At 45.3% G+C, this 22,623-nt stretch overlaps 1 protein-coding gene across 1 annotated transcript in view; it reads left to right on the top strand.

The window, feature by feature from the left end:
• CAPN13 (calpain 13) overlaps positions 1–22,623 on the top strand; it is a 48,424-nt gene that overhangs the window by 8,641 nt on the left and 17,160 nt on the right. The window contains exons 4-13 of the mRNA XM_033053734.1: positions 5,198–5,267; positions 6,115–6,233; positions 10,339–10,472; positions 12,352–12,526; positions 13,298–13,369; positions 15,049–15,134; positions 16,459–16,533; positions 17,585–17,802; positions 19,254–19,399; positions 22,389–22,549. Coding sequence (XP_032909625.1) covers positions 5,198–5,267; positions 6,115–6,233; positions 10,339–10,472; positions 12,352–12,526; positions 13,298–13,369; positions 15,049–15,134; positions 16,459–16,533; positions 17,585–17,802; positions 19,254–19,399; positions 22,389–22,549 — 1,256 coding nt within the window. The remainder of the gene's footprint in view (positions 1–5,197; positions 5,268–6,114; positions 6,234–10,338; positions 10,473–12,351; positions 12,527–13,297; positions 13,370–15,048; positions 15,135–16,458; positions 16,534–17,584; positions 17,803–19,253; positions 19,400–22,388; positions 22,550–22,623) is intronic.

The following is a 22,623-nucleotide window of genomic DNA, read 5'->3' as shown; positions in this document are numbered from 1 at the left end:
GGCCTGTCTGTAGCCGGAGGGGGCTAAAAACCAAATTTCATTCAGGCAAGAATTTAGACAACAATTTGAAAGTTAACCCAAAAACTTGTCTCTAATAGAAGAGGGAATTAATGAAGAAAAACCTACCAAAAACAAAAAGAAAAGAAGAGGAAAAATAAATGAGCTGCTTTAATGAGGGAAGTTATGGGAAATGTGTGGCAGCGAGGGATAGTGGTGTCCTGCAGGTTTGTCACTTTGGGGCCAGTCCCCAGCGTGAGCCAAAGCTGCTCACCAGCTGTTGGTGGTGGAGTTCACAGCTTCAGTCTTTCCCAGGGGCCAGCAGGCTCTTGGATCCTGCTCAGTGTTTCTCCGTGATGAAAATCGCAATCAATTCTCCTTGTTCTTTCTGAGCGTGCATGTGCAATCAGTGTAACTGAACAGGAGCAGCATCCCCAGGCTGCCATTGTCTCAGCCCTTGCGTACTCAGCTGATTGTACCTGACCTCGACTCAGAGTTCACCCCTGTGGCCTGGGGAAGCTGCAGGGCATCACCAGCTGTTACATCTGTCCTTCTGGAAGATGGAAAATGTTTATTTGAATGGTATTTCCTGACTCCATTGGTCTTTGGGGAGAGCTGATTGTGAGGGGGAATTTGTGAATCCTAGGTGGACTGGAAAGCAGGGCTGCTGTGATGGTGTGCTCTGCCCTGCTTCCCTGTTTCTCAGGCTGGAGACACTCAGGCAGGATTAGATATAGATATAGATATAGATATAGATACACACACACAGGATTGTATGGCTGTGTTGGCTGGAGGGTAGTTGGTAGCACCGTGGCACTTCCAGCTTTTACTATATGATCCCAGTGGGAGGTTCCAAGACCTCTAAGGAAACTGCCTCTCAAAGGCTCCAGGTACACAGGACTACATCCCTTGTTCACCTCCTTTGTCTTTGCCTCCTTTGTTTTAGCAATTAGCCACACAAAGCAAACAGGTTTCAGGTGAAATCCGAGCTGGTTTCTGTTTTTGTCAGGTTGTTGACATCAGTCCACCCTCCAGCAAGGCTTAGCTTTACATCTGTGGGCTCTACACCTGCATGGATTATGGTGAGCTCATTCTTCCAGTGCAAAAGAGAACTGGAGCAGACCATAGCTTTTATAAGCAACCAATGCATTTGTATTGAAATCAGGCAATTAAGAGTTGAGCTATTCTGCTGTAAAGGAGGGAATTGAGTTCTGTCAGTGCAAGCAAACCCCTTGAGAGTAGTCTGATTTTTCCTATTAATTTTGGCTTGCTCAGTTATCCTCTCCCTCTCTGATTTGCTGGAGACAAGTCATTGCACATCAGACCTTTGGTGTGGCCCAGCAAAGGGTGTGTGGGTTGGAAAAGACCTTTAAAATCAGAGTCCAATCATTAACCCAGCACTGCCAAGCACTAAAAAGCACTAAAAGGCATCTACATGACTTTTAAACACCTCCAGGGAGGTGACTCTACCAGCTCTGTGGGCAGCCTTTCCAGTGCTTGGCCACCTTTACAGTGAATTAATTTTTTTCAAATATCCAACATAAACCTGCCCTGGCACAACCTGAAGCCATCTCCTCTTGCTCTGTCACTTGTTACCTGGGAGAAAAGACTCTGTACCTTCTACCTGGCCACCACCTCCTTTCAGGAAGGTGTAGAGAGTCACCCCCCTGAGCCTCCTTTTCTTCAGGCTAAAAAAACCCGCCTCCCTCATCTGCTTCTCATGAGACTTGTGCTCCAGACCCTCCACTACCTTTATCTTTTGTTCTGCCCTCCCTCATGACCCCAGCTGCCTCCTTTCTGTGCAGGTTTCCTGTGGTTATGGGATGTGTGAGTGGTGTGACTGACCCCTCAGCACACTGCTGGGCAGTGCCTTCAGCCCAGGGAGCGGTAGTTCCGTGTTTATTTCTTAATCCACAGCAACGCTATTACATGCACAGCAGTGCTGCTGAATTAACATTTGTCCAGCTGAGAACAGTTTGGCTTTCAATAAATAGCAGCCTTTTTATTTGTCATAACTGGTGTGTGTTGAACAGGGAGCACCATGACTCATGATGGCAGGATGTGCAAGGATGGTGGAGCTGAACCAGGGGGGAACAACACAAGGGTGGCTGAAGGGAAGCAGGAACAGAAACACGGCTGGCATTTTATTTTAGGGTTAAGTGAACTAACCAGGAGGTGGCTCTGCAAACAGTCAGCTCCAGCCTCTTAACCCTCAGTAGCCCTATCCCTGCACTCAGGATCATGCTGGGCCAGTGGGGAAATGTGTGGGAAAGTGGCCAGCATCCAACCAGACAAGCCTGATGCCAGACTGGCTTACACTGCCTAGGAAATCCCGCCTCAGGCTTCCAATTTTTCACAGAACTGTTTGACTGTGTCCTTTGCATGTCTGCATGTGGTCTACATCTACAGTACTCACCTCCAGCTCCTTCTGGGGACTTGTTCTTCCCTAAAAATTTCAAGCAATTATAAAAAGAGATTTAGAGATAAATGCATGTACAGGACACTTTCCTTCCACCTCTCAGATTAATTTTCTGTCTTGCCCTTTAGAACAGTACTTCTGTGGTAAGACCATGCTCTAGAGGATGAACTGGTTTGAACTCGAACTTCTCTTTCCTTTTGAATTCATAATGAAGTCTTCAGTGGGCCAGGGAAAGCGAGTGATGAGAGCTTTGTCCTGGGGGGACGAGTTCAGGCAGAGTGCTTGACTTGCAGCCCATATGGTTGCCTTCACTGCAGGGCTCATAGATACTCTGAGAAGAGACCATGTGCCTCCCTGAGCTCCCTCTTCTTTCCCTCTCCAGCTAAAACTGGAAAGTCTCTGTGAAAATGCCACAAAGCCTCATCTCAGGGAAACAGGGCAATGCTTCTGGACAGACTTATAGTTAAAGCTGTGGTTTCTCTCTTTGTCATGCAATTCGAGCAGTAGGAAATAGTGAGGCTTGCACATTTTGTGTAGTGATAACTATGTGTTTAGCTGTGCTCTGCAATAATGGATGATATGGTGTTTTATGACTGCTGTATTCTTGCCTTTGAAGAAAGAGGAGCTAATTGGAAGGCCCAGATTTCCAGAGCACTGCACCCATCACAATTATGTCCTCTCTGCTCTGTCAGAATCCCTGTGTGGGTTCAGACAGCTGCTGAGCAGCCCCTTCCCCTGGCTAGTGGAAACAACACACTCTGTATTGTGTCTCAGTTATTGCCCCAGAGTCTGTGGGGAGTGCAGACTCCTGGAAGCAGAGCTCCAGGGTGGTGGGGAATGCAAGCACTGGAGTGCTCCCTCTGACAGCCACAGAGATGTCTGTGTGCACAGTCAAGGCGTGCTGGCTGGGGCTGGCTTCAGATTATGTCTTTTCTGGTTTTAGACAGAATTGCCAGTTCTCTCAGCAAGGAACCTGCTTAATGACTCAGCTCAATCCTGTTTGCTCCCTGGGGAGTCAAACACCTTGGTGGGCAATAGAATATTTGGTGAGGCATCTAATGGGCTGCCTTTTCAGCTAGTCCCCATGGCAGGCTAGCAGGATCCACAGAGCACTTAGGAGCTTTAGCATCCTGGCACAGAGCAGAGCATCAGCCCTTTCCTCGGGGATCCCATAAAGACACAGCTGCCTTCCCATTAGTTTCAGGCTCATGCTCCTGGATGGTGCTTACCCCTGTGGCAGCTATGCACTGTAGCCCAGCCACCCTGCTTCTGGCAACTCAGACTTCAAAGCCCTCAGAAATGATGGGGAAACAAAAATACCCATTCCTTTATGCTGCTGGTTTTCTGGGATGACTACTAGCAAGTCAGACACACACAAAAGCATAGGCAAAGCCTTGCCATGCAGTTTAATCTTTCCTGCCTGTGGAAAGTTTTGAGTTCACCCAGGTGAGGGGCACAAACTGCTCTGGGAAATGGAGGTAGGGAGATGATAAAGCTGGGATGGATGTAAAGCAGAAGGGCTCAGTGCTGCTTCTTCCTTATACAGTAAGCAACCACTGCTGCTGGTGGCCACACATCTTAGGCCTGCTCCCATGCCATGGGTAAATCTCTTGCTGCAAATCCCCAAAGTCCTGGGATAGGTGGAGACGGCTGTAGAAAAGCATCTCAAGGAATTTGCCTGCTGAGGCTGCTTTCCCCCACGTCAGCAGTGCTGTGGGAGCATGATCTGCCCACCAGTCTGGAGCAGTGACGTTGCATTGCATCTTTTCCTGACAGGGAAACTTTTTAGAGGGGTTTGATCACTGTGAAGCCATTTCAGAAAGCTGACAGCATTTGCTAATGCTGAGCTCACGCAGCCGTGCAAGTCATGAGTCACATTGTGAGCTGGTCTCATTTCTGTGCAGCATGTGAGATCAGCTGGGGAGAAGGAATGCCAGGGCCTGTTCAGGGAAGGGCTGCTGTAATGTTTTTCTTACCAGGACTCTTCTTCCTTTTAGCTCTTTGTTTTCTTACATGTGTGATGATTTGCCTATTTCAGGCTGATTGCTCTTTCGAAACAGAGCCTTACCTCGACGGAGAGTGCCAAGGGTTACTCATGGGGGATGCTGAGGCCATTCTTTCCTGAGCTTTCAGATATCCCACAGAATAGAGAATGTTTCATGTTTCTGTGTGCAAAGCCAAGCTCTGAAGTGCTTCCCCCTTCACTGCCCAAGCAAGACTCTTAAGGAAAATTCTCCCTGAATCAAAAATGTCAGCCAGGCCTATGGGATTTTGCAGACAGAGATTAAGCTCTCTTTCTATATCTTCCTCACCAGAGTGAAGAAAAGCAGCCCAGGCTGACCTGTATTAGACCTGAATGGAAACACAAAAGGCTCAGAGTGTAAAATGCTCCCAGACCCACTGCTGAGCTGAAGTATAGACCTGTTCCACTTCGTTGGGAGATATGTGTGTCTCTGCCCTGCTGTGCCCTGGGAAATTGCATGATTTCAATGCCAAGCTCAGAGCTCTCTCTAAAAAGTGTCAGAAGCATTAGAGAAACCCAAATGAAAACTCAGGGATCAGCCACCCCCCAGGCCCCATCCCCAGGAATATCTGAGCAGATTAAAGAAGAGATGAGTGAGTATCTCCTCTGGTTTTGTTGAAGGCAGGCAGCAAAACATCAGGGCTCAAGCAAAGCAGTTTTCAGATGTGGAAAAAGTAGGCAAGGTCTTCAAGGGGCCCAAACACTCTGTTGGCAAAGGCTGGGTATTTGCACTGTTCTTTGCATTTTCTTTCCTCCAGGAACTTCAGAGAAATCCTCATTTGATCATGGATGGAGTTAGCAGATTTGATATCATGCAAGGAGAAGTAGGTAAGGTGATATTCTTGATTTAGAAGAGATCTGCACAAACCTGTGACTGCTTTGCCATGTTCCAAGTATTTGGTGGGAAGATGTGGACCGTGGTAGCTGCAGTAAATCATCAGTGCAGGCCAATCTAGACTGGCCCAACTCCACACACACAACTTATTGCAGATATTTAACAGGATTCCCAAAGGCAGCACCTCAAATCTTTGTTGCTTTTGTCTGGCATCTGCCTTTTGTCTTTGTAAGGCCAAGGTTAGAAATGGAGATCCAGCTGAGATCAGGCAGATGCTTCAAGAAGGGTCAAACACAGTTAAGTGTAAGTAGGTTAGTAGGCACGGCTCCAGCTTCTCTAGGGCTGAATTATCTTTCCATCCTAATATCTTCATTTGACTTTCAATGTTTTCTTTCCTGTGGATATTTCTGTTTAACTCCTCCAATACTTACCCAGTATCAGAGTATGGATCTGCCCCCTATGTGCTCCTTGTACTCCTGGACTGTGTTTGTCTTTGGGAGCAGCTCTGCTCCCACATAGAAAGAAATCCATTTCCCACTCCACTGAGAAATTTGAAGGTTTCCTGTTCTGGACTGCAAGTCTCAACATGACTGCAAAAGATAGGAGCAGCCTGAAAGTACAAAAGGGTGTTTGAGTGACAGCAGGGTTCCCAGTGGACATTGCTGGTGAATCCTGGGCAGTGCTTCAGCATTTTGGAGAGGGAGAAGAAGACAGAAGAATGTTGGTTGCCTTTAGCAAAGTGGTTCTTAGATGTTGCAGCCCATTCTCTTTCTAAAGAGTCGGCTGTGATCCAGAACAGCAATAACTGACTGAATGCACTGGTTTCTTCCCTCCCCTGAGGTGACTGCTGGATGCTGGCTGCCCTGGGTGCCTTGACACTGAGAAAACAGTTTTTGGAAAATGTTATACCAAAGGACCAAGGATTCCAGGACGATTATGCTGGGATATTTCATTTTCGGGTATGTATTCCCTGTGGTACTGGTACCACTTGAGCTTGGCTGGCTGGATTGCAAAGGGGTCCAAGCTGCAGCCCCAAATCTCAACGTCCTTGAATGCTTTGGTTCTTCAGTGCTGACTCCCAGTTCAGAACTTTGTGGGAAATCCTGATTTTTTTAATGATTCCTTGTGCTCCAGGTGGTGCAGTTGCACTTCAGGGAATTTGATGCCCTTTTCTGAAAGTTATGACTGCAAAGGCAGCAATACCAGCTGTTCAGATAGATTTGTGTACATGTTTTAGGTGGCATTCTGGTGGCTGCTTTGATTTGGGCAGTGTGTTATGGCTGTCATCTCACCTGCACTATCTATTTGGCCTCATTTTCTGTTTCCCCACTTCACCTTGCCCTTTTAGCTCATTGAAATGGCTGGAAATTACAACTCTTTGGAGACAGATCAGAGGAACAGGCTTTTGATATTTTGAAAAGAGATTTGTTTCAGAGAGAGGAACAAGGCTTTTTAGTAAATCTCACATTCTACCAACTCCTAAAATTGTCTGAGTCTCCCAGAAGGGTGACATGGATAGCAACTGGCAGGCTCTGCTTGCTTGTATCTGAGTCAAATAAATATCTGGTGGGATTAGAAGAGCTTGCAGCACCACTAAACTCCAGAAGCTAAACTGGATGTGGAGAAAATCAGGATAAACTCAGCCATTTCTCATCCCCCTTATTTCACAAATCTCTTTTGTTTTATGCAGCTCAGCACCAAACAAAGAGCTCTGGCAGTGAAACTTCTTTGCCCTCCTAGGCTCTTGTGGAGCAGCCCCAGAAGGATTATCTTGTGGACAGTCTAAATTTTGCTCCTGTTCCTTTGCTCCTTGGAATACCAGATGTTTCTATCTTGGCCCATTTCCAGCATACACTGCCACACTGTAGGAGATAAACCAGCTGAAGGGACACCAGTCTGCTTAAAACACATTAAAAGGATGCAAGCTAGATTGTCTTTCACAGGAGCTTTGAAAAGATTAGTTAGGCACAATCCTTAAATCTTAAGCAGTATAAATACCTTACAGTATTTGAAAATGTTTTCCCTGTCATCTCATCTGCAAATCAATGCAACTGTTTCTGGCTTTCCTTGAGCAATAAACCCCTGAGAAAGCTCCTCTGAATGGAAATGCTTCCCTGCAATGCCTTTCAATTATTCCATCAAAGATATTTTACTGCCATCCACAGGCTAAGCCACCAGTCCTCAGTTCAGTGAAGAATTGCAAACAAGGCATATCATATGCTAATGTGAAAATTTGAGCTTACAACTTTTTTTCCCACCATTTTGGAACTGGAGCATGTTGCCTCTCAGGAATACAAGGGGCTGCTCCAGTGTTCCTGTACAGCTGTTCAGCTGCAAGAGTCAAGGGTGTTAAACTCCTCATCAGCTGTAGTTAAGATGGGTGATGTTTTTATCTAGGGAATAATTACAGTGATGTTATTTCCCCAGGGATTAAGTTAGTCCCATGTTTGTACAGGAATCCCTTTCTCTGCCACAGAAAGTGTGGTGCCTATGAGGCAGAGTGTGTCACTCCTTGTGACAGTGAGGAGCAGCACCTCAGCTTGGGAAAAACCCAGAAGTATTCTCCAGGGGACTACAGGGGATTATTGCACAGCACATCAACTCTCAACTGGAGGGATCTGGTGGACACTGCTAGTGGCCTAGGAAAATTCCAGCCAGGATTTTTCCCAAGCTTTTCTTAGATAACCCAGAATCTTTCCCAAGCTGTGAAGGTACACAGCTTCAGCTTGTCTTAAATAGCCCAGAATCTTTCCCAGGCTGTGAAAATACACAGCTTTGGGCTACAGACTTTCCCAGAAAGATAGTTCTGTCAGTGATAGAACAGAAGAAAAACACAAATTAAACACTTGTTGTTTTTCATACAATAGTAAATGAATTCATGACACAGAGTGTTTTCTTATACTATCCAATAACCTACTCTCCTGCCTAAGCTTTGCAAACCATCCTATAAATGCAGGTCAAACTTTCAATAAAAGTCTCTTTTTCTCATGAAAGAGCATGTTGCTATCATTCGCCTTCCCTGGCGTGATAGCAACAGGATCTGCCCTGGCTGTTAATGTCCCTGCCCTCAGGAAGAAACAGATTAAATCTTTAAAGACCATAAATGGTCCAGACCTCAGTTTCAGCAAACATCCAAGAAGTGCCTTTTAGCACCATGCAAAAGGTTGGTGACAGTTGACAGACATGAGGTTTTCTCCTTACTCGACTCCAGAACTGGATTTTTCTAAGATCCCTGTCCAGGAAGTTAAAAAGGAGGCAAAATAACCCCTCAGCATTCCCCCCTTGACCATCAGGGCCCTAGATGTGTTGTTGTCACCTTGGGACTGTCCATTTCTTTTTCCTCCTCTTAAGCCCAGGAAAATAAAGTCCTGATTTAAAAGGCTTATCATAAATGTGGAATTGAAGATCTTCCCTCTTTGCATCCTGCCTAAATAGCAATTCTTGGTTTTATTTACTACCACATTCACAGCTGCAGTACTTAAATCCCATAAAGGGGTGTAAAGACATTTAACGAAGCCAGACTCAAGCCAAAAAGTGATCCTCTCTGAAAGCAGGAGAATGGCTTCTCTGTACCACTCTTGTACTTCCAGAGCACTCTAGGGCTTTCCATGAGGTTTCTTTTTCCCACTTTGGCTTTTCCTGTCCTTGTGAGCTCACATGAGACCACCATCTGAAAGTCTGTCACAGTCAGGAAATCCAGCTGAAGAAAAACACAGTGCTGCATTCAGACAGCCTCCCAGCTTGAGTTCCCTACCAAACATGGCCAAGGAGCTTGACTTTGGGAAGAACATCACTCATTGGGTTTGGACTGCAGTAATCCCTGCAGCGAGCCCTGTGTGCTCTCCTTATTTGCCTGTTCTGTTTGCGCATGAAGCACCGTGGGGAGGTGTGGCTGGATGTCACACCTTGTTTCCATGCAGACCTGCTCCAGCTGGTGACAGAAGGGCTCCTTAGGTGACTGAAAGGACACCTTCTCTTTGGACAGTCCTTTTGCCTGTCTCTCCTTCCAAGGACAGCCAGTGGAAGGCTTTTCCTCAAGCCCCCTCCTGCCAAAATCAAGCAGAAGCCTCAGCTCTCTCCTGGAGCTCAAGTTAGAGCTTCCAACCTTGCCACCTCCTGCCACTGTTATGTAGGGAGGGAGAGGCCTGGGTGAGGCAGAACATAAGTAGAATCAGACCTGCTTTCAGTTGAGCAGTCTGTAAGATGCTTTGCTGCTGGGCAGATCTGATCTTGTGCTTTTCCAGCAGAGCAGCTCATTTTGGGGTTTTTCATTGACCGAAGCTGTTGAAATAAAATCATGCTAGACTAAATCTATTGCTGGCATACTTCCACTAGAGTCCTTAGCATTACTGCAAATAAGAGCTTGGCCTCTTATGATTTCAAATCATGCTAAGCTACATTAATCTGCTAATGACTCTGGAAATGGCTCCTTTAGTTCATCCCCACAGATCTCTATTCCTGTCTTTTCCCTTGAAAATCTCATCAGCTGGATCAGCTGGAGAAACACCTGCTCTGTCCACATGCTGGAGAGACTGCCTGTGTCCTTCACATCCATCAAGGAGATGGATAACACCTCAAAACAGTCTTTAGTCACTGCACTGTCTCCCTCCATGACAGCATGTCAGAGTCTTAATTGAAACAGAGGAAAGAAAATTTAGAGGCTGGATCTTGACAAAGCCTCTCTGGCCAAGAGCTGCACTGTGGGGAAAAATTCAAGTGTGGCTGAGTAGTGAGGCTCATGGAATCCACCTGCTGATCATTCTTTATCTTCTTGAAATCTTGCTATTGCCCAAGAACATTAGCACATTGCCGTGTTGTATCTCTCCTCCCACTGATTGCAGGACTAGCTATACTCCCCAGGAGCTTTCCCTGGTAGCTTGTTTAACAATGGGGGCCATTAACCTGAGGCAGTTCAGGAGAGAACTTGCACATATCCATGTTTTAAATTAATTCCTGTGCTAGTTCAGGAGGCTTGTTCTTGGCATGGACATAAGTGCTTAAAAGAGGCTCATTATTTTATTTTCTCTCTCTCTTTCTAATTTTTTTTTCTTAATTTATTTCCAGTTCTGGCAATATGGAGAATGGGTGGATGTAGTGATAGATGACCGGCTGCCAATCCTAAATGGAAGATACCTGTTTGTACACCCCCGAACTTCAAATGAATTCTGGCCATCCTTGCTGGAAAAAGCATATGCCAAGTAAATATACCTGGTCTGTTCTTCCACCCAGTGCTGAATGCTTTCTGTGGGTGGTTTCACCCTCTGCCTTGCGCAAAGCACACAGGAAGGAGCTCAGGCTGAGAGCTGCTTATGTGGTACTGTGCTTATGCAGGGAACCGTGGCTGCAGCAAACACAGGGCCAACATAAACTGGAGATGTTTGGGTTAGACCTAACTCTACCCAGCCCTAAAGGTAGCCAACCCTAAATCTATCCAGTTCAACTCTGGAATGTTAATGCCTGAGAAGCAAAAGGAGCAGGGCAATGGTTGGTGACACAAAAGGGCCTGGAATGTCCTCCTGATTTCAGGCAAACTTCTTTGTCTCTGTTTTCTTCCCACGTTGTCCTCTGTTTAAAACTGCAGAGTTTAAGCATGGATTACCCATGTTTACAGCCACTAATCAGAGATCATGTGGATATTTGGAGTAGGCAATGAGAGGAAGCATTATTGAAGAACATGCCCAGGCACAACACATACAGTCCTAGGACTCTGATCAGCTCTCACGTCACAGAGAGCTCTGACTCTTAGCTGAGGTCCCCAGAGTATGCAGAGTAAATAATGCCTAATAAAGAGATAACAATTTTTTTAAATCCTCTGGAGAGGGAAGGGATCAGATTGTGGTCCGTTAGCATCTTGCCATTATTAAAAATGCTGAAGAAAAAGTCCTGTATTAGGGGTGGGATGAAGGGCTGGAGCTTGGTACCTGAAGTTGGTGTAATATTTGCAATGCACTGAAGAGGAGATGAAGAAAAGAGAAGATAATTTTAGCAGATTTGATCAGGAATAAGCAAATGTTAAAGCAGCATGAGAGCAACTCAGGAAGAGGATGCATTTTGCCCTGAGATACCTCAGAAAAGTTGACTCAGGATTCAGTATCAATTTGCTGCATAAGATTTTAATTACAATGCATACCAAACCTCTATTAAATTAAAGTTGCAAGCAATGCTGTTTATGAGATTCCCATTTGAGAAGTTATTCCCCAATGCCCAAGACAAATTCTTTTCATCAGTGTAGGACAAGGACAACTCTTCAAAATACAATTAGCTGCAGACTTCATTTGATTACATTCATTAAATACAGTGTGTATGGCGGGGTTTAACAGCATGCTCTACCTGCTCTAAGTACAGCATGTTCCAGCTTATTTGCTGTCTCAATAAAAACCACACAATAAAAACAACAAGGACTCTGTTGGCCATATTAAATTATTATCCTATTATTGCACTCTAGCAGAGTGAACTGGAAACAGTGCTGAGAATTCGTTTCTGCCTTGCCCTGGTAGCATGGGCAAATACCTTCACCTCTCTTTTCCTTTTTCTCATTTGCAAAAGGAGTACTGGCAAATTTTGTGAAGAATCCTGTATAAGTACGATGCAGAAACTAACAGTTCAGCTCCATTTGACCTGAAACATCCATTTGAACTAGTCACCCTTGGCTCCCTTCCTGTTCAGAAAAAGAAGCTTCAAGATGAGATTCAGCTCATCTCCCTAAAATGCCTGTGCTGGCATGAGATGCACCTTATTATTTCCCACTGTCTGTAAATGGCTCTGGACAGCTGCCTCAGATGGGGATGAATACATAGAAAAAGCTGCCCCTTTGTCTTGCTCCTTCCACAAGGCATGTGTTGTGCCTGGCCAAGTATTTCCATCACGTTTCCTTTCATTACCTGGCCACAACATCTGCACACCCCAGGCTCCCGTGTGCTCACCACCTCGATGCACACGCTCATTTTTAAAGCAAGCACTGTGCATTGTTTATGAAAACAGTGTAAGGACTGATTAACTTCTCTCTCTTTTTTTTTTTCCCTCCCCCTTTTTTTTTTTTTTTTTTTTTTTTTTTAATCTTTTAAAATTTTTCCATAGGGTGCATGGCTCCTACCAGAACCTGAACGGAGGCTACCTTTCAGATGCTTTAGTAGACTTCACAGGTGGAGTCCAAGTGCAGTTTTCACTGAAGGAGCCCCCTCCTGAACTGAAGGAGATCCTGAGAGCTGCTGACAGATCCCAGTGCCTCATGGGGTGCAGCACCCCGGGCCAGGTGGGTCACAGGGCCCTCCTGGCTGGCCGTGTTTGCACAAGCCCGTAATCACTCTGTAAAACACTGAGTTTATGGGTGCCCACAGGGATCTTGGCAGCAGGAAGTAGATTGGATTATTTGATAAGGACTCTGAAGGCATTTGGGCAGATGCAGATGGGTTGGTCTGTGGGAGAGGGGGCTGTGGCTGCTCTCCTGGCTCGTTCCTCTTGCAGCAGGCCTGATTTTGGCCTCATAGCTTTGTGATCAGTTCTGGCAAGGCTAAAACACATATCTCTTCTCTAAGAGGATTCAATTATCTCCTTGTGGCTTGTAGGCTTGCTGTTATTAATGCTGGGAAGTTGCAAAAGGCAAGTACCTTTGATAAAATGCCTCTGAGGCTTCCCTTACAGCATGTGATGTGTGGCTGCAAACTGTGTGACCGTGCTCCTGGGGTGCCTGCTTCCCCAGCTAAGGATTATTCCTCAGCTCAGGTGGCTGACCTGGCTGTGAGTGAGAAATTCTGCACTCTCCCAGGCTGAATGCAAACCACCCAGTCCAGGTCATCCTGCAGTTGCAGCAGCTCTGGACTGTGGAAGAACTCGCAAAGAAGTGCAGATCCTGTAGCTTTGTTAGATTTCCTGGCTTGCTTGTGGCTGCAGTGGGAACAACAGTCCCATTCCTGTGGAGTATCTCAGTGTCTGAGATACTGCTGTGGTGGCAAAAGACAGTTCTGGGAGCTGGTGGCTGTGTCTTTACAGAGAGCTAAAAGCTGTGCTTTCCCCCCTTCTGCAGTCAAGGAGGAACATAGAGCTGAGGAATGGGATTGTTCAGGGTCATGCCTACACCATCACAGGAGCTGTGAAGGTAAGACCAGGGACTTGTTCCCGTCTGGAGATCTTGTACTGACGATGCACTGCAGGGCAGGTGCACTGCTGTTCCAGGCAGAGTGGTTTGAATTAGCTTCACACTTAGGGGGGATTGCTGAAAGGACATAGTTCAAGCTCCAAGAGATGGAAGGACTCTGGCACAACAAAAAGAGGGAGGATATCTGAATCCATATTGTTTTCTAATTGAAAATGCAACTTAAAATTATTTTTGTTTTGGGACACTTCAGCAGCAAATGTAATATTTCTGGAGATTTTTGTTGCATGCTGACTCTTAAAAAATGTGCTTTTGTGTTTCAAATGCAAGTAGAAGCACTGGCTGGAATTGTGGGATTTGTCATATGATGCAAATCTACATTTGTTCAGCTCAATCATAAGCTGCCAAAAATCACTGTGTGAAAAGTAAATCACTGGTTCAAGAACAGCGTTTCTCCATCTTTTAAAGCTGTTGTACTCATGCAGAACTGCTCCTGGCTGAATATTAATATTGATGATCTGAGAACCAATTTATCACATGGATCAAAAGAAATTAAGGATTTTTACAGCCAGAAGTCAGAACATGGCTTAGCCCAGTAAGCTGTAGTGCACACAGGGAGAGCTAACAGGGAAGAAGGAAACCAAACAATAGCTATGCTGTCAAGCAAGATAGCTACAAAACATTTGAATCTTGGAACCTAAAGTACTTTGGAAAGGAGATGTTGCTTTCCCTAAGCTATTTTCTCCCTTATCCCTCCCTCTCTGTTGGTTTTCTCTATGAGCTTTGTTTTGGTTCATGTCTCCTTGTGCCATGGCATGCTTGGAGGACATTTGCTTGTAGCCAGAGGGCTACAAAATGGAAAGATGGGGATTGCCAAGCTCCAGAGAAGGCCCCAGCTGTCTCTTTGCAGGGCAGGGGCAGAAGCGTCTCCAGTTCTGTTGGAGGAGAAGCAGGCTGTTCCAGCCTCCTGCTGCTCCTGGCGTGTGCAGAGAGGAGAAACACTCTTTGCCCCACTTAAGGAAGTGCCAAGACACCCAAGGGGCTGTCCTGAGGGGAAATGATTAGAGGCTGGGCCTTTGCCCAGAGGCTGCCATGGTATTGTGCATAAGTAGGGCCAGAAAACACAGGTTTGCTTCTCCTTTCCACTTCCACCATTTTGGTTTCACTGGCAAAAGTTAATTGCTTCTCACTTAAATCAGTGGCAGCAAAAGGAGGAAAGCACCAGAAACTCCAGCTGTTGCAAACCACAGTATTGTAGACACAGACCCACAGATTGTGTTTATCATCAGCTCTCTGTGCTGACTGTTGGCTTTCACTCCAGGCAGTCTGGTGACCTCATTCCTCAAAGTCCCTGCCTTTGCTGACTCACAGCATCAGATGTGCAGAATTAGGCACTGGAATTTCCCAAGGCTGTTGAATTCATGCAGTGTGACAGGAATGCTGCTGCTTCTCTCTGTGTCAGCTATTCACTATCCTCAGGAAAGCAAAATGGGTGCAGTTTTCTCTCACACATCATTCCTTTGCAATGTAGCAGAAGGCACTGGTTTTCCACTGCTGGGAAAATGAATCAGAGGTTAAATCTAGTCTCTGAGGTGTAGAGGAAGTTTCATTTTATTACCCTTCACTGGATATCAAAATTGTGAAAAGCTGGGACTGAGTTTGTTTTTCTTTCCTCCTTACAGATCCCCTACAAGAATGGCTGGAAACATATCATCAGGATCTGGAATCCATGGGGCCATGGGGAGTGGAAGGGGCCCTGGAGCGATAAGTAGAGTCTTAAAGCTTTAATGTCATAGGGAATCAATCTTTTATAAGAACCTCTGTCCCACATCCATTTTAACAAAACAGATATTTCCAAATCAGTTAATTATAATCATTATTTCCATCTGTGTAGCAACTGCCCACAGAAATCCAATCCAGGGAAAACTAATGCAGCCTTTCTAGGCTCAAGTGTCCCTTCTTGTCTGTGTGTATGCATGTTACCCAGTGCATAATTCTACATAAGTAATGGATGAAAGAGTTCTTACTTCCTGGAGTAAGCTCTGACCATGTCCTTAGATGCTGGCTGGCTGCTTCTCTTGAACTCTCCTGCAGTAATCACACATCCACCTTCCTCCTCTTTCTTCTGCTCCCATGAGTCTGACTCTGGGAAGAGAATGGTTAGACAGGTCCATGGAGCAGGGCAGTATTGAACACAGAGGAACAGAAAGTGTCCTTGGTTATTCCAAAGGCAAAGTGCCAGGGAATGGCTTGAACTAATCTTCTGGATCATTTATGCAGCTTTGGGGATGCAAGACCATTTTGCTGCCTGTGTGAATAATCCAACATCTCTTTCCTAAAGAAAGGAATGATATAGACTGCAACAGTGTTTTGTAAATAAATAGATCTTCGTTTTCCTTTTGGAATTGTATCAGTGTTTCCATTATTAGAGCGATGTTCTTGTGCCACTCTTAGGTTATTTAACTGTGCCCCACCCGTCCCTGTTTGTAGAACTACACACACAAGCATTCTGCTGGGAAAGTCAGGCTGGAGTGTTGTGTCTGGAAGGGTTGGTGGGTTGTGTAGACGTGTCTAGGGCAGGGGTAACAGCTCTCTGCTCAGGCAGCATCCTCCCATCCTTTTGGAAGGGTGAACTACAGTCCTAAGTGTAATTGAAATGTCAGTAGCAGGTTCACAGGTAAGCTGCACAGATCAATAAATTATTGATCCACGTGCTGTTTATTTATCTTAAACTCTGCAGAAAGTACAATTATCACTTAATTATAAACATTTGACTGGGTAATGTACACTCTACATGTCAGTGTAATACCAGTGCTTCAGAGTGCTGTGGCTTGGTGCCTCACTGACCTCTCCAGCATGGGGACAGGTGACCAGGACAGTGGGGAGGATTCCCCACCCCATGGGTGGCAGCTCAGGCACAGCAAAGGCACAGAATTTGATTTTTTGGCCTTGGCTATGAAGGTAGCACACACAGTCCTGTTTCCAGTTTGTTCATCCCTCCTGATCCCTCATGACCTGATAGACTGGCTAGAGGAATAGGCCAAAGGTGAAAAATTGTGCCTCACATCTTGTTGATTTGTTCTTCTTTGCAGCTCTCCTCAATGGGACCGTGTTGAGCCTAAATACAGAGAAGCCCTCCTCAGAAATAAGGATGATGGAGAATTCTGGTATTTCCCTATTGATCTTTGTCTACTGGGTTTTCTATTCATCTTCATTACGAAAAAAGTAATTTTGGCAGTTCTCTGTTCTTGGTGGTGGCTCAAGGCACCCTGTGTGCAAACAGCAAAATGGAGATGGTTCTGACCCTGTGGTTTCAGAGGAAGCAAGACATGAGAAAATGGAGTTGGCCAAGATTAAGTGACAGGCTGATGAAAAAAAAAAACCAAACTGAGAGAAGTAAAAATCCAGCCCTCTGAGAGCTGGTCATTTTGTCACACTACCTCACTGAGCTTGACTGCTCCACAGGTGCTTGTGGTTTTTCACTGCCTCTGATTGCTCTCAGATACAGTTTAGTCATGGATAATCTAACTGTCCCTTAGAAAAAGTGATTATTCAGAAAGTGCACACATGCGCTGTGGACCTCTGAGGAAAGCAGGGCAGCAGCAGGATCATTTAAAGACATGGGGTGAATGTGGATACCTAAGTGTTGTCTTCACAGAATCAGAGTGGGTCAGTCTGGAAGAGATCACATCTGACCCAACCTCCTGCTCAAGCAGGGTCATCCCAGAGCACATGGCACAGGATTGTGATAAGATGGTTGTGGAATACTCCAGTGAGGGACACTCCACAACCTTTCTGGGCAACATGTTCCAGTGTGTGGTCACTTGAGCAGTAAAGAAATTCTTCTCATATTCAAGTGAAACTTCCTGTATATCAGTTTCTGCCCATTCCCTCTTGTCCTATTGCTTGGCATCTCGGAGCAGAGCCTGGTCTAACCTCTGACCCTCCCTTCAGATACAGACATTGATGAGGTTCCTTCTCCAGGCTGGGCAGGCCCAGCTCCCTCAGCCTTTCCTCAGAAGGGAGATGCTCCTTGATCATCTCCACAACCCTCCACTGGACCAGTTCCAGGAACTCCTTGTCTCTCTTGTCCTAAGGAGCCCAGAACTGGACGCAGCACTCACTAGGGCTGAGAAGAGGGCCAGGATTCCCTCCCTTACCTGTTGGCAATGTTCTTCTGTCTCAAACTGAATGATGAGATTTCCTCCTTTTCTGCAGGATGTCCTGTGAGAACTTCCAGGAGCAGTTTTCGTGGGTGTATATATGTAACAACACCCCAACATTCCTGGACTTTGGAGATGGGCACTGCACAATGTGGTCTCTGACCAGCTACACCAACCTGTGGAGCCCAGGCCTTCCCACGAGGAGGAACCGCTATTCCTCGGGTAATGGATGCTGTCCCCTCCTCTGCACTGGGAGGAACCACTATTCCTCGGGTAATGGATGCTGTCTCCTCCTCTCCACTGATGCTTACAATGAAACATTCACTCTGAGCACCCAACTGCAGAAGTATTGATTGCCAGTTGTTAATGCCTGCCTTTTCCCATTACAGCACTTATCAGCTAAACAGGCAGAAACAAAGCAACAGCACTGGCTGCTGAGTTAAAACTGAAGGCTTGTGATTTAGGAACCCTGGACTCTTGAAGTCAAAATGAGCTTGTATATCTTCTTTTAGCCAGTTGCAGTAGGTGTTACTGGGGACCTCATCGGAAACTTCTGTTGCTGTTGATTTTTCAGAGCAAAAAGTACTCTGAAATTAAATGGCTATGGAATGAAAAAATGGTGCTACAAAGCTCTATTCTTTAAGGTAAAAAGGTCTTTGGGCAGATAAGACCAGTGGTTTTACTGCCTGTGCAAGAACTCTTCTGGCATTGTAAGTTCCGATCAGTAGTAGTAGTATATTTTTATATTTTTGTCTTATCTCACTTTTTTTTTTACAGCTGTATCAATGTTTGGACTTTGTGTTTTTAATCTAGGATGGTAGTATCTGATCAGTGAAGAGGCTTCTTTTTTTTTCTCAAATGATGATCCTTGATTTAGCAGCAAACAGGTTTTGGTTTACAGATTTCAGGCTCCTGCTCCTAACCTTGTCACCAGGTCTCAAGGTGTGATAACAAAGCAATGCCTGTGCTGCTGCACACCACAGTTACTGGGACTGAGCAAGGAGATGCAGGTGCTGAGCTGAGAGAGTGTGGGCAGAGCCATTTTCCTTGGAGCTGTGTTTTCTGACAGCCCTCTAGCAAAGTCCCTGTCCAAGTGCAATCATTCTAATTTGCAGCTTTCAAGGCCACACAGGGATCTGGCTTAAGGTCAAGTCTGCTGCCATCTCAGGCCTTTTGGGCACTTCATTCCTTTTTTTTTTTTTTTTTTAAATATCAGGAATGCTTCCTGTTAACCAAAGCCTTCCCTGGCCAAGAAGCAGAGAAGCAGCTATTTCCCTCTGGTGCTTGACATTCTGTCTGTCCATCACAAACATTAGCAGGAGGGAAGGAGAGGACAGCTTTGCACCATTTTGTCCATTTCTATGTGTTTATCATCTCACAGTCCTTTTCAGCTCAGCCTCTGGGTCAGGTGCCTGATTAAGAGCCACTGCTTTTCTGCTGCTGGGAAAGTGTACCATGTAGGTGAAGCAGATGTAGGGGGTTGAGAAATCCACACAACTTCTGTGACTTTGCCAGACATTTCTAAAATGATAAACGTGCAATTAGTTTACCTCCAGATGCCTCAACTTCTAGTGCTGGTGTGGAGACCACGGTGCTCTGTTGCATTGAAAGGATGGTGGAGCAGTGACTGCCTGTTCCTCTGGGTCCACACAAGCAAGATCTTGCACTAGTACTGCTGGAACAGCTCTGTGCCTACTGTTAACCTATTAACACTTTCTCAGCAGGTGCAGCTTCAACAAACCCTCGGTATTTTTTCAAAGTGCTGGATCATGACTCAAATACCTATAATGTAGCAATTTCACTCATGCAAAAACATGCTGAGGGTATGCAGGATGAAAAAAACCTGGATATTGGCTTTTCCATCATCACAGTAAGTGCAGTAATCTGATGTAGGCACTGTTGTTCTCTGTGTGGTTTATTTTACCTGTACATGGGAATGAAAGACTGAATTGCCTTTTGGTCTGTTAAAAAGTCAGTATGTGGTGTGAATTTCTGGGTGCCTTCTGTTTTAGAAACTCAGAGTAAAAATAGAGTTAAGCAGGCTGAGTTTCTTTTATTCATGTCTTGAGGAACAAAGGTGGCACTTTTAGTTCTGCAGCATCCCAGAATAGCCCTGGGAAACTCAGGGAGTCCCCGGGTTAGAAGATGTGCCAGGGCAGTGTCCTCTGTACCAGCAGTACTGGTGACATGCTGTGCTGGCTGGGCACAAGGCATGACAGCCAGCACCAGCCACAGCCCTCGAGCAGCACTCCAGGTATGGTAGGGAAGCAGATGGTCTCTCGTTCCCCAAAGTGGGCCTGTCTTACTCATCCTCCTGTTTTCTATCTGAAAAGCCGTGCAGAAACATTCACAAAACACGTGAGAGCCTTTGCTTGAGACCAGTGTGGAGCAAATCTGCTCAAATACCTCCACTACAATTTCTCTGGGTTTTTTTCTTGGTGACTGTCCAGAGTGGTGCCTTTTCAAGCTGTTCTCAGAGCATTACCAGGCTCTCTGAAAGCACAGTTGCTAGTGTGGATGGATGCTAACCTTTCTCAAAGTATTTTTGTTTGGCTGTTGACTGTGGGAGGCTATTGTTCTAAACCCAAAGACTAAAATGGAAGCAGGGATTGCTATAACCCTAATTTCTCCTCATTCTCCTCATTACTGGAGAGTTTTGCCCTAGTCCCACACTTTAAATAATTGATGCCATAAGTTTAACAGCTCCTCATAAAGGAAGAGCATGGCTTTGTAGCTCATAAAAAAAAAAGTGTGAGAAATAAAAAATGTCATTAAAAGGGCATCCCTCCAGCAAGTGGAGCTCACTATCCCTATGGGAGGATATTCTCTGTCCTGTGCAGGTATCAAGCCTGCAGGACTCCATCAGGCTAGCTGTGCCACTCAGTAAATGGGGAATTGCTCCTTCCAGCATTCCCAAAAGTCACCAGACATGTAAGTCTCTATGTGCTCTCACATGATGCATGTCCACCTTGATTGTCCACCTATTTTAACAGAAGTCACCTTGACTGAGAGGTTATGATATAGGTCTTGGTTCCCTCAAAAAATGGGTTATTTAATCAGGAAGCAGACTAGGAGACAGATTTTCTCTATTCTTGCTTTGTATTTAAAAATTTTCTTTCCCTCCAGCTGATACTCAGGTGTGTTTTCACTCTCTTGGTATGAGATGGATCAAGGATGGGTGAACCTCCATGAGTTTGTCAGGCTCACCTCAGGCTCCCTTGGGGCTTGGGTCACTTGGGTTTCTGACCTTGTCAGTGACCTCCTACACAGGACCTGAAGGGCAGGGCCAGAACAGAGCATTACTGGAGGCACCAGGATTACTGTGGAGCACCTGGGCAGTGAGGGCAAGGAACAGTTCTGCTGCACTGTCACACCATAGCTTTTATCAATATAATGATATTGGTGCATGTTCACACAGAGGATTATACAGAAAACATTCCCTCATAGACACACACTAAGTATTTTAATATGAGAGCTGCTCTACCAGCTCCTCACAGCCAGTCTGGTGTCCTGCCCTGGTAGCAGCTAAAGCCAAGTCCAGGAGCTAAAACCAGAGTGGGTGTGAGTGCCATTCCCTCAGTTTATTTCCCAGTGTTCATCCTCGGTGCCTGAGGGCAGTCAGAGCATCTTTGGGTAAAAGTTAACAAGGGGTTTTGTAGCTCCTTTGCACAAGGAGAGTGCAAGATTCATGTGGCTTCACTCTTCCTCCCTGATCTGCTTTCTCTGCCATGATTCATTAGCAGCATCATCCGTTGTTCGGTACCTTCCGCATAAATTGTTGCTGTGAAGTAAGAGGAGTACCATCCCCTGGCAGGATGAGAGGAGAATGCAGTGCAGGCAAGGATGCAAACCAGAATGGACGTATCTGATAGCTCTAGGAAGCCTTTGATTAAATATAGACGTGGAACACTAATACATGGCTGTGAGGGAAGTTTAATGTTGTGTGATAGAGCTGAGAAATGTATAGAGGCTGATTCTTATCTCACACCAGTTTTGATTCCATTGAGATATTAATCTGCTTCTGCTTTTTACCAGAAGGAATGTGGAATAAGGCTCAAAAGTGGGGAAGAAAAGTATTACACCATTTATTTCTTTGCAACACTGCCCATTTCTATCTGCTCAAGATCTGACCCATAATACTTGGCAGTCTGTGTACCTCCCAGCTGTCTGTATCAGTAGTCATCCTATTTTTTTTCCCTTCCAAAATAGCAGTTTTATGTTCTTGTCTCCCAAAGGCATGGCTCATAAATAACTCTGCCACGCTGTATAACCATTCTAAATGGAATTTATACACGCTGATATATTTTGGGGAATATGTTAAGGAAGGGTTTTTTATTATGCTATCTTTACATGTCATCATAGTAATAGCTGTTGCATTATATTTGTTTCATCTCAGCAAAAAAATGCTAGAATAACAGATGCAAAATTAGAATACTCAGTTTTCTTGTGACACTGGCTGGTTTGGATTTGGATTCTTGAAGCATTGTCATCTGACATGCTTAGAAAGCTCTCTATACTCTTTTAGTCACAGAAGATCTCAGGGAATTTTTTAGTAGTAGTATTCATCCTTGATTCCTTTGTGAACTCCACTCTGCTTAATGTTAATTGAAGTTCTCTTCAAATCACCTTACATTCATTCTGGCTTCTGTTTCTTTCAGTTTCTCCACCTTTGAGCAACTGTGATTGATCCTTGAAAGAGCTCTGTCCCTGGGATGGGCTTTTCAGGCCTCTGGGGAGGTCAAGGCGTGGTAGAAGCAGTGTGTATTCAGGGAGGTGTGGGAATGGAAGGCTGCTGTGAGTGTCCTTCTGATTTACCTTGGCTCCTAGCAGGAACATAGCCAGCTGCATTTTTCTTTCAGGAGAATTCCAGAGTTCTGAAGCGAATCTTTTTCCGGACTCGAGATGTGACCAGCTACTTAATCTTGAGCCCAGGAACCTACACCGTTGTTCCTGCTGCAACAGAGGACCAAGAATTCGAATTTCTCTTACGGATTTTCATAAAGAATCAAGACTGCAATGAGTAAGATGACACATTCTCCTTAAAGGCCTCAGACTCACAGTGTGCCTGGAATTAGCTATTTAATGTCAAGATAA

Source organism: Catharus ustulatus, chromosome 3 (assembly GCF_009819885.2).
Source record: "Catharus ustulatus isolate bCatUst1 chromosome 3, bCatUst1.pri.v2, whole genome shotgun sequence".
Classification (NCBI taxonomy): domain Eukaryota; kingdom Metazoa; phylum Chordata; class Aves; order Passeriformes; family Turdidae; genus Catharus; species Catharus ustulatus.
Note: the sequence above shows the minus strand (reverse complement) of the source record. Positions and strands in the feature narration are given on the sequence as shown.